The sequence below is a fragment of the Suncus etruscus genome, chromosome 13 (genome assembly GCF_024139225.1).
Source record: "Suncus etruscus isolate mSunEtr1 chromosome 13, mSunEtr1.pri.cur, whole genome shotgun sequence".
NCBI lineage: Eukaryota > Metazoa > Chordata > Mammalia > Eulipotyphla > Soricidae > Suncus > Suncus etruscus.
Window position 1 is genome coordinate 14123742 of NC_064860.1, and position 12684 is coordinate 14136425.

The 12684-nt window shown below is 34.6% G+C and overlaps 1 protein-coding gene across 1 annotated transcript in view; it reads left to right on the plus strand.

Moving 5' to 3' along the window:
• SP4 (Sp4 transcription factor) overlaps positions 1-7974 on the plus strand; it is a 59672-nt gene extending 51698 nt beyond the window's left edge. The window contains exon 5 of the mRNA XM_049785338.1: positions 4841-7974. Within this exon, the coding sequence (XP_049641295.1) occupies positions 4841-5088 (248 nt within the window). The 3' untranslated portion in view covers positions 5089-7974. The remainder of the gene's footprint in view (positions 1-4840) is intronic.
• Positions 7975-12684: the final 4710 nt, after the last annotated feature.

Here is a 12684-nt window from a genome sequence, read left to right on the forward strand (position 1 = left end):
ATCCACATTGTAAGAAGAAAGAGTTAGAGGAATCTAGTGATTGTAGATTTCTTTATTTGAATAGCTGGTTTTTAGAATAAATCTAATGATGATTCTGTAATATGATATACAGTTTGGTTATTTTGACTTAGAAAGTTTATATTTAAAATAAATTTTATATTTACAGGTATTTGGTGGAAGTTATACATTGAATATCAGTTGTATTGTGTTCTTTTGTTTGTTTTGTTTTGGGGGCCACACCCGGCATTGCTCAGGGGCAACTCGTCTCTGTACTCAAGACTTACTCCTGGTATTCAGGGTACCATATGCCACCACAGATTGAACTCAAGTTAATCTCATACAAGACAAGTATATGACCAATTGTACTATCTCTCTGGCCCCTCGGGTATGTATTTTAACTAGCTTTAGTGAGTGCCAGGCATTTAAGAATGTCCTAGTAATGAATTGACTTGTTTCCCAGAAAGATGATGTTCAAATCCTAGTATCTTTTATCTGTCAGTGTGACCTTATAGAGAAAAGCTTTTTGCTGATTAAATGAAATCAAGAAAAGGTTGTACTATATACTTAGTATCTAGGATTTAGATCTACCGGATACTGAATCTAATTTTTTGATACCCATCGAAGGAGAGAGACAGACACAGCAAAGTGTGTGTGTGGGTCAACTCTGAAGTCAGCGGCAGAGATGGAAGACGTGAGGGGGTGCCAAGGGCTGTCAAGTCACCAAAAGCTAGGATTGGCAAGGAATTCTTTAGAGATGTTGGTATTTCAGATGTGTAATCTCTAGAACTGTAAGAGAATAATGTTATTTTAAGATACCTTGTTTATGTATTTTCTTATGAGAACTCCAGAAAATTAATATTCTTTTTGCTCCTGAAACTAATGTTAGGTTGTAAGCACGAAGGTATGTTATCAAAGAATAAACTTAGAAATAGAGTATGTTTTATACATTTTATTAGCTTAGGTTTGAGGCTAATAACATTTTGAAGACAGAATTATAAGCAGTACTATGACAGCAAGATAACTGGCTCTTGATGTGTTCTTCAGATAAATAAAAAATGACCTGTTTCAGTCATCCACCATATCTATAATTTCATTTGAATTGCCATAATTTTTTCTGAAAGTACTCTTACTATTTAGCAAGTAGTCAAATATGCTTTCTACTTAAATCCTTTTTAAGGGACTATTGTGTTTTAATCTTGTAAAATATCATAAAATTATTTTAGACAATATAAGCAAAAATGACAAATATTTTCTTCTTAAAGTAGTTTGGGTTGTGTTCTTGAGATTTTCTTGTAGACAGTGTTTACAATTTTTACTTGACATGCCTTGAGTACTTATAATGAAGAAGATATATCACAGAATTTGAACCATACAATTAGCTAGTTTATTTTTTTATTGGTCTAATCTTTTTCAAGGCTATCTCTATGAAACTGTTAATTTTCTATTGCTGCCATAACAAATGATCACAAATCCTTAAAGTAGCACATTTATTATGCTATATTCTCTCTAGGAAGTCTGAGTTGGCACTGCCATGGATAATTTTGCTTGGTATGTCCAAAACTTAATTAAGTCTACCTGGTTTGTTTCTTACTGATCTGGAGGAAGATTCTGTTTCAGACAACTCCTCCAAGTCCTCAGCCCATATCAGTTTTTACTGTTGTTGGACTTCAATCCTTTTTCCCCTGCTGGCTGTCAGCTGGTTGCCAGTGTTTGTTCTGAAGTCTGCCCACATTCCTTCTTACACTCCCTATGTGGTCCTTTCTTTCTTACTGCAGCAGTTCAAATCACTTTCACACTTCTTAATCTCTGATTTCTTCTGCTGGTATTTATCTAACTGCAGCAAATGAAGCTCTCTGCTTTTAAGAGCCCTTTAGGTTATATTAGGTACACCTGGATAGTTAAACATTATTCCTGCAATCTTAGTTCAGGGATTAAGGCATGGGCATCTGGCAAGGAGGGGTGCATTCTGCCCCTCAGAGTAACTAATATAATTTTGATAATTAGTCATATTTGTTGTAAAAGGTGGTAATCTACTAACAAATAGTAATAGGAAAAGTACTATTATATAGTTAAAGGATTGTACCTCCTTGAGATAAATTATGATGATAATGTTTGCTTTGCTAGAGGTAAGAAATTTAGAAATTGATGCCACAGAAATATACTTCTGTGGGAAAGTGTAGTAAACTGAAATATCATTCACCTATACATAGTTTTAATTGTACAACATGACTTACTTACTTTGAGAGTTTAGCCAACTTTCATTGGTTGAAATTAATTGTATATGTACACCAGTTAGGAGTAGACAGTGTAGAAAATCCACTGACAAACTATTTTTTTCTTTTATCTTAGTTTGCCACTTATTAGGGACTCTACTTTCTTTCTAGTTGGACAGATTAACTACCAATGCTTAGAAATAAGTATCTATTGAGAATGGAAGCATTCCTTACCACAGAGTGGTGAGTGCAGTTAGAGAAATAAGTACACTAGCAACTATCATGATAATGAAGTAAGTGAGGGAAATAAAATGACTGTCTCTAAGGCAGTGGTCAGGGGAGGATGGAGATGGGGGACATTGGTGAAGGTGGGTGTACTTTTTTTGACCGAAACGCAACTACAAACATTTGTAACTATGGTGCTTAAAGATTTTATTAGAGAGAGAGAGAGAGAGAGGGGAGAGAGAGAGAGAGAGAGAGAGAGAGAGAGAGAGAGAGAGAGAGAGAGAGAGAGAGATATGCAAGCAGTAAAGCGTCTGCCTTGCATGCGCTAACCTAGGATGGACCGCGGTTTGATCCCCGGCTTCCCATATGGTCTCCCAAACCAGTGTAACCCCTGAGAGTCACCGGGTATGGCCCAAAAACCAAAAAGAAAAAAAAAAAAGGAGAGAGAGAGTGAGAGAGAGAATGGCGGCTTCTTTTAAGTTACATTTCTTTTTTATATCACCAGTAGAGCACATACTATAATCATTCCACAAATACTTGTTGAAGAATGTTTGTTAATTAACAAACATCACAATTAACACTTATTTATTTGACCTGCTACTGTGTGACCAGGCTACTCATCTTTGTAATACTTATTGAATGATTTCATGCCTCAGGCCATCACCACCTGACTTCTTTTTCTGACAACTACTGACCATTATAGTTATAAAAGATTAAATAACGCACTCCCCCCAAAAAATTAAATTTGGCTAGATGACTAAATAAAAGCCCGTTAGAAATAACATATCTTGAATCTTACTAATGGTGTTATAAATTGTTTGATTCTAAAGCAAATTAATTTTTTTTGGGGGGGGGTCACACCTGGCGGTGCTCAGGGGTTACTCCTGGCTATCTGCTCAGAAATAGCTCCTGGCAGGCACGGGGGACCATATGGGACATCGGGATTCGAACCAACCACCTTTGGTCCTGGATCGGCTGCTTGCAAGGCAAACGCCACTGAACTATCTCTCCGGGCCCGCACATTAATTTTTGAGCCCTAACTGAACCTATGTTTAAAATGAAAATGTAAAATGATTGTTATGATTTTGTTTAACTTTAACTTGTAAGCAGATAATTTTTATTCTAAAATAAAATGGGTCACTTGGAGGGTAAAGGAGTTCAAAATTGACCTTAAACCCATATTTAAATTTTCACCTTTAGCTGGGTATCAAAATTCTTAAAACTCACCTTACCTTTATTTTTTAATGTCTTTGAAATTTTTATTCAAACCATCTAAACCATTTATGCTTTCATTTAATTTTTCAAGACTGAAAGAGAAAGAAAATGCTCAATAAGATACTGAATATACAATTTTTTTAAAAGCTAAAAGCAAATATAAAGAATGGACAAACTTGAGCCTATAGATTTTCTATTGGTAAGTCAAAAGCAGGGCCCAGTAAGGAAGTCAGCCAAATTCTTCTTACCCGAAATTCATTATCAGATTAGAAAAATATTATTTTCTTAAGTAACATTTTCAGAGGGAGGCACTAAAGTAAATAGTTGATACATGGTGAACATTATGTTATTCTAGTTAACCTAATTTTTATGTGTCCTATATTTTGAACAAAATAAAAAGTAACTTTTTTCTTCTTAACATGTTTTTAGTTACTTTTTATTCTTTTTATTTCAGTTTTAGATACATTAAGTATAGCAACCCATCGTTTCATCTATGAGTCATAAAAATGTATTAAATTTGAAATGTATTTGTCTGACTCTAGTTTTAACCTTATGAAGTTAAATTAGTTCAGTGCACTATTGAGTCATTAACTTTTTTATTAGAATTAGTTCTAAAGTATTTTATGTCTCTGCATTTTAACCAAAGTCAGGTAGGTAGTTTGTTGGCATTGTTGTTGTTTTGTTTTGTTGCTGTGTGTATTTGGGAGTGAGGGGTACTGGTGCTCTGGGAACTACACAGTGCCAATCAAACCAGAATTAGCAGCATGCAAGGTTTAACCCCTTTACTGTCTCTCCAGCCTCAGGTAGATAGACTTAAAGACCATGAACCTTGAACACAGTTTATTCTCGGACAACATCGTTGTATTGGAAGTATATGATTATACTTGGAAGAGATTTTGGAGATCATCAATTAGATATTGATAGGGAAATTGAGACAGTTATGTTTTCACTTGCTTCAACTTTTATATCCAGTTAATTATGTAGAACCAGAACTTTTTTCTTGGGACTTTTAGTCCCAGTCACATTTCTCCAGTCTTTCCTCCAATGTTTGTTTGATAGCATATTAAGATTTAAAAAAAAAAAGTGTTTGCTGTAGTCACAGTTTAAAGTATATATGATTTTTAAAATTAATAAGAGATTTTCTCTATTAACATGTATTAACTAACATATTAACTATTTTTGTACAGGTGAAAAGAGATTTGAATGTCCAGAATGTTCTAAAAGGTTTATGAGGAGTGATCATCTTTCCAAACATGTCAAAACACACCAGAATAAGAAAGGTGGAGGGACAGCTCTTGCCATTGTTACCTCCGGAGAACTGGACTCATCTGTTACAGAGGTGCTTGGCTCCCCAAGAATCGTCACAGTTGCAGCCATTTCTCAAGATTCAAACCCAGCAACTCCCAATGTTTCAACCAACATGGAAGAATTCTGAAAAGTATTTATAACAGAGACCTCTAGTGCTGCACTTAAGTTTACACACCTCTGAAAATCTGGAAATGGGCTGGTCGAGTGGATTACAGAGTAGGAAATCATGTTTTTATTCTTGGCTCCTTTAAGTATTCCAGGGTTTTGGGTCGGCATGTGAAGTGTTGAGTTTTTAAAACACAAAAAATAAACTGATGTACTGGAAACAAAAAAGTATTTACTCCATACTCTAAGTTGTAGTTATTTGGAAATAGACTACATAATCTTTAAATTGACTCCCTCTTAACATCAGATGTTAACATATTTAAAGACCTTAGTAGTTTGAGGCTGGACCTTAATTGGACATGTTTTATTTGAAAGAACTTTGTTATGAATTCAATCAGTAATAACTTACATGGATTTTTTTTGTTGTTCTATTGCACAGGAAATAGTTTACTAAAGATAGGTATTATACTTTATTTTCTCAGCTTAATTTCTGAAAAATGAGATAAAAATAATTTCAACCATTTTTTCTAAATGTTAGAAATTCTTCAGCAGTTGAATTGAGTTCTACGTTCCAGAGGGTAATCTGAGATTTGTCTCAGATCTTTATTACCACTACATTATAGTAGTGTGTATGTAGACAATCAGTGAAGTCCAGTTACTTTTCTTCATTTGAGGACCCAAGAGGAACTGAAAGCTAAATATTAGTTTGAATTTTAGATGGAAACCTTAGGAAAACGCTGGGAGAAAAATGGTTAAAACAGAACTCATAATAGCTTCAGAATAATTAAATGAGGACACTTAACATATAAGGTTTTAAAGTTAGGATTGATTGTATTCCTAACTCCAGATTCAACTACAAATTTATTTTGAGTATTTATATTGGAAATATTTGCATAGAATATAAATCATTCTGTAGTTTCATAGCTTGTAAATATTACTTATGTTGACATTGTGCAGAATTCTTTATGCTTTGACTTGGTAGCCAAAGAATTATCACACTTTTATTTAAGGCCAGCAGAAAATTTATCTTTTTCTTTTCCCTCAGAAAATTATTTTAACTGCAGTATAATTTACATTTTTCTCTCTATTCAAATAGCCAGTTCCATTTTATTTTCAGTGCTATATTAGAGGGCTGATTATGAGTTTATATGATAGTAGTGTCTTTGTTATGCCAGTAACTGAATTTTCCCCTAAAGGACAGCTTAACAGATATGTAACAGATAAGATATTATGGAGCAAAATTATTTTTGCAAATCAAAATTTTCATTTTAGTGACCTAAAGAAAAAAATGTATTTCATTGCTTATGCAAGGATCTTATAAAAGATGGTCAAAAGTTTAATATAAAAATGGATTATGCCAGTAGCATAAATATTAGTATTTCATGTTTTAAAAGGGCATTTACAGAGAATCATTATTGGAATGGAACATTTGAGAATTAAGAGTTTATTAACATTTTTGTTTGGGGACTGTTTGAATATAAGTACATATTTTCTTGTGCTTTATTATTTCAGAAGTACTACTCATGTGAATTCTCTTCCTTCCAAAATTGTGATGTTTCTTGTATTTTTGATGAAGGAGAAATACTGTAATGATCACTGTTTACACTAAGTACACTTTAGGCCAGCCCTTTATAGCGTTATATAAAACTGAAGGCCTTTTGTGCCTTCAGTTTGTATATAAAAGCTTTGAGATTAAAGGAAAAAAATTTTTACACTGTGGTTATAAATTTCAAGTTTCTTAAAGCTTTTGTAGACTTGTAACAAAGTCTTTAAATTTTAGTTGGATTTTGTAAATTGTTTTGTATATTTTATTTAAATGTACTCCTAATAACTGATGTATCTGGCTTTAAAACATCAGACTCAATTTGTTGTTTTGTTTGGTACAGAGGAGCATTTGGTAGTGTTATAATTTTATTATATAGGCGCTGAAACATCAAATATATATTTTATCTATCATTATGCTACACAATCAGTGCTATAAATTTTTTTATGCAGAGAAACTTTCCTAATGTTTGAATCATGTTTCTTCAGAGTGACACTTTTCTGTTGTTAATAATACCAAGTATGAGCTTCTGCACCATTACCCCCCATGGAACAGTTTTAATGCATACATCTGTATGTTCATCAGAAATAGAAGTTATTTTTCATTCAACAATGAGTCCTATTATAAATTTAACAAACTGAAACTGGATAGATTTATAACATATAAAGTATATTAATTTGTGTTAGCAGGTGCACATTTCACCACTGAAATTAGAAATATTTTGACAGTCTGTTCTGCATACTATTCTGAATCCACTTTTCTGTCTGCTAAGAATCGTAAATTTCTGTGTCCTTTATTTGACTCAGTGGGAGATAGCTGTTCTAAGTAAGAGGCCACAGATGTGCAGTAGAGTCTTGTTTAATGGCATTTCACTACTCATTCCCTTTGCCACTGTTCTGAAACTTTTCTTTCTTGTAATTATCAGTGCAAAGCTATGTATTTATCATGGTAGAACTCCAGTGTTAGAATAGTTTTTTCTTACAGAATACTTTGGTTAGGTTTGTGTATGTGTTGCTGATTACATTAGAACTTGATGTTAAGTCATTATTTATCACACTCTCATGAGAGCAGTAATAAAAGTGTGTAATCTAGGAGAAAAAGTTAATTTGTCAAACTTAGATAAGCATGATGTTTAGGTCCTATTTTTCAATTTTATAACCGTTTTATTGCAACAATATTTGTATTTAAGTCTTCATTTTAATGCCTTGTGGTGTTTTTTTATGCATGTCACTAAGTTGTCATCCCACATAAATTGATGTGCAGCATAGGGTATTAAATCTACATAATGATTTTAAAACAGAAATAGTTGATGGTAAAAATGTAAATGTTTTGCAAAAATTCCTTATAAAAAGTTTTGTAGTAACATTTCACTTGTAAATTTTTTTGTAAAAAAAAAAACAAAAGAATTAAAAAAAAAGATGATTCCAGAAAAGAACCTTGTTTCCCATTATCTTAGAATTTAGAAAATTATTCTGCCAGCAAAGCCTCTGGGCTGTAATTGACATTTTTACAGTGCTGATTTGTATGAAATTTGTTTTTTGTGGATTTGGAAATAAAATCATGTACAAGTTGTTGCCTGCAATAACAATTGCAAGTAACCTATTAAAATTTCCCTTGAGTTTAACACGTTTCTTCATTTAATTATATAAGCCATAAAGCAGCAGCAAATTGAGCTATCTCCCTTCTTATCATGATGCACATTAGAAAGAGAGTGAATGTCTCACTAGAAAGCATCTTGCAACTCCTCATAATTCCTGGTAACAAGATTTGGTTACCCTCTCTGAATATACTGCCAAAGAACAATTCAAATTTTATGTTTATTTGTAGCCATTGCTTTAGACATTTATGGAAATTAAAATTTGATTTAGGGACCTTTTTTACTTAAATATTTTAAAGCAAGATATTAGGAAATCTTTAAAAAATATGAAAAAGTAAGTTAGTTCATATAAAATTTAAGAAGCAGGGGGTGATTCAGAGATACCCCAAAGTCTTAAGGCAAAAGGCTGTTACTTGTGGAAGAGTCCTGCAAGTTTGAAGAACCTCACAGTAAACAGTATTATTGTGACAATCTCAGTAATTAGATTTCTGAGCCCAGGTCAGATTAGATAAAGTTAAGGGGCTGTAGATTTCAGGCAACAGTTTGATGAAAGATTCTAAAAAGGTCTAAAACAGATTTTGTTTTAAAATGTGTGCTAATGGGACCAGAGTGATAGGGCATCAGTAGGGCGTTTTCCTTGCACAATGTTGACCCAGGATGGGCCACGGTTTGATCCCAGGCATCCCATATGGTCCCCCAAGCCAGGAGTAATTTCTCAGTGCATAGCCAGGAGGAGTAACCCCTGAGCATCATCGGGTGTGGCCCAAAATCCAAAAATGAATTAAAATAAAATGTGTGGTAATTAAGGGACCAAACAGCAGAATAGATAAGGCATCTTGTGCATGGCCAACTCTGATTTGAACCCCAACATCACATATGGTCCCCCAGTATTGCCAGGAAGTGATCCCTAAGCACAGACTCAGGAATAAGCCCAAACACCAAAACAGCGACACCAATGAAATGAAATCTGTTGTTTAGAAGCTACATAGTATCTGTGTAGGTATTACTTGGCAAATTCTTAAGGTAGAGACATTGTCATGTCACAGCTTGTAAATAATGTATTCATGCCATGATTTTGAATCAAGAAAGTTACATTTATGTTATTCTGCCAAACGAGATAGGTAACAAATAAACTTTTCAAATGTATCAAACTAAAGACATATCAGCTATCGGCCTGAAAAGTCTCACTTGTATAGATCACAGAAGAAGGGATAATACAATTAGAAATTAGAAATTGTATGTCTTTTTATCATTTTTCTGTGTTAGTGCCAGTTCAGTTCTTTGAGTTTTTAGGAAATTCAACAGCCAAAATGCAGATAAGATAAAATACCAAAAGCAGTGCTCTTTGACTTCTAGACTATAGACAAAACCATTGTAATCAGTTAGGAAATTTGAAGCATTGCTAAGTGCAACACCATAATATGTTTGTCTTGCAATGCTCTTATATTGATAATTTATTAAATGAGGGAGACAGATAAGCAAGCCTGTTTTTTTTTTTTTTTTTTTTTTTGTGGTTTTTGGGTCACACCCGGCAGTGCTCAGGGGTTATTCCTGGCTCCATGCTCAGAAATTGCTCCTGGCAGGCACGGGGGACCATATGGGACGCCGGGATTCGAACCGATGACCTTCTGCATGAAAGGCAAACGCCTTACCTCCATGCTATCTCTCCGGCAAGCCTGTTTTTAAGAAGTTCAGATGCTTAGATAAGAACACAAATTTTTAAGTATATGCAAGAACGATGAACTGCTTTATCTCCCAATACATCTCAATTATGTGATCATTAATATAATTAATATAATTATGACCAACTTGTTGATGGGGTTCTTAACAAATGTATTTTTGTTATTTTAAGATACTAATTAGCAATCCTTGAACTCTTTCATTAGTTGTCAATGAAATAATTTATTTTGGGCCATCTGAGAGAAATCTCAAGTTCAAGTCACTTAAGAAAAGGAGGAAGGGGCCGGGCGGTGGCGCTGGAGGTAAGGTGCCTGCCTAGCCTGCGCTAGCCTAGGACGGACCGCGGTTCGATCCCCCGGCGTCCCATATGGTCCCCCAATCCTGGAGCGACTTCTGAGCGCATAGCCAGGAGTAACCCCTGAGCGTCACCGGGTGTGGCCCAAAAACCAAAAAAAAAAAAAAAAAAAAAAGAAAAGGAGGAAGAGGGCCAGGCGGTGGCGCTAGAGGTAAGGTGCCTGCCTTGCCTAGCTTTGGACGGACCAGGATTTGATCCCCAGGCGTCCCATATGGTGCCCCAAGCCAGGAGCGACTTCTGAGCGCATAGCCTGGAGTAACCCCTGAGCATCACCGGGTGTGGCCCAAAAACCAAAAAAAAAAAAAGAAAAGAAAAGAAAAGGAGGAAGAGGGGCCAGAGAGATAGCATGGAGGTAAGGCATTTGCCTTTCATGGAGAAGGTCATTGGTTCAAATTCCGGCATCTCATATGGTCCCCCGTGCCTGCCAGAAACGATTTCTGAGCATGGAGCCAGGAGTAACTCTTGAGCACTGCTGGATGTGACCCCCCCCAAAAAAAAGAAAAGGAGAAAGAAAAATTGTGTAAGCTTTTATTTTTGTCTAAAATGCTGGGGGGTAATATGTTCTGATTGTGAATAGGTTGCTAAAACGCAAAATTCAACCTCCAGGTATTGGTTTGTACAAAGAAAAAACTTAGCAACTCGGTATGGTATTTGTTTTATCTTGACCCTTAAGAACAACATATATGTGTACGTATATATGTATATATACAAAAAGAACTTGAATTAGACCATATAAACAGAAAACTTCAAACAGTAAAAGTATTTTAATGATAAATTATCCCTCTATTTTGCCCATAATTAGATTTAAATACCCTAGCCCAGTGGTTGGCAACCTTTTTTTTCAACTGAGCCAAATCTCGCCAAAACCACTATTGAAATTTATTTTGAGAGCCACATTTTTGGGGGAGGTTGTTTGTTTTTTGTTTGTTTGTTTTGTTTTTGCAGCGCTCAGGAGTTACTCCTGGCTCTATGCTCAGAAATCACTCCTGGCAGGCTCAGGGGACCATATGGGATGCCGGGATTCGAACCACCGACCTTCTGCATGAGAGGCAAACACCTTACCTCCATGCTATCTCTCCGGCCCCAAGAACCACATTTTTAAAACCAAAAATACATAGGATGGTACACTGTTTTTAGTTTCAATAAGTTTTTATTGAGAATATTCTGCATACAAGTATCCACATAGGTTGGGAGAATACAAATAGCACAACTAATAAAATAAAAACTTTAGAATATTATTTATCAATAATGTTAAATTCCATAAAATTTGCTTTACAATGTAGAGAAAATTACATCCTGACAATGACTGACAAAGTCACAAACACTAATGTGAACATTGGCCTTGCATTTCCTTGGATAGTTTGAGTAAGTCAGGTTTGTATGTTGTTGTTTTTAATTTTAGGCACGATTCCAAGGTTCTCATTGATGAGAAGAATTCTCAGTTTACCCTTGATAAGATTCATGCTTGAAAATGATTGTTCACATGAATATGTAGACCCGAACAAGGAAAGAACAGCAAACACTAGCTTTTTTAGTGGATTATATGAGTCAGGAATACTATTCCAGGTGTTAAAAATCAACGTATCTTCCTTCTCCAGGTCTTTCAAAGCAGACCACTTGTGCTGTGAACTAAGTTCACATTTGTGTTTCTCCAATCTTTCTAAATTAGCACAAAGAAGTTCAAATTTCAAGCTCCACAGTTCTTTGTTTTTTTTAAATCCAGAAACTGCATTTCAAAGTTGCCAGTGTTGATATTAAAGGGAGAAAAATTTAATTCCGTTACAGTGGCATCCAGAGGTTTTTTAACAAAGGCCAACGTCGTTTTGCTGTTTTTAAAATCCTGAAACCTCTTGAGAAAAGCTTCCCTCATATTTAAAAGTGCTGTTTTAAAATAGGTAATGTCAGTATCAGAATTATTTTCTTGGCGATGTTTCAACAGGCTTGGAAGGTAAATCAAAGTTTCTCTGTCAAAGTCTTGAGCAAAAACAGATAATTTGTTTTCAAACGGAATAACTTCTTTTAACATCGAAAAAATTGTGTTTCCTTTCCCCTGTAGTTTATGATTAAGCTGATTTAGATGTGAAGTAACATCCACCATGAAATACAGTTCTTGAATCCACTGATCGTTAATTCTGGATAGTGAACACCCTTCTCGAGGAAAAATGCTTTGGTTTCTGATAATAAGGAAGCAAAACGTTTCAAAACATTTCCTCTTGATAACCAAAATGTGCTGAAAATTTGAAACCTACAATATGGAGATGAAACAGGTAAAAGAGAAAAACCTTTTAACAATCTTTAAAAGCAAGAACAGTATTCCAGAGAAAAGTAGTGATTTCATTGAAAGGAAAAAAAATCTATTGACACTTTAGTGTGTGCTGCAAGAAACCAAACTAAAATACACACAAAAACGGCACTTTGTTAAAGGCATATGATATATTATAAA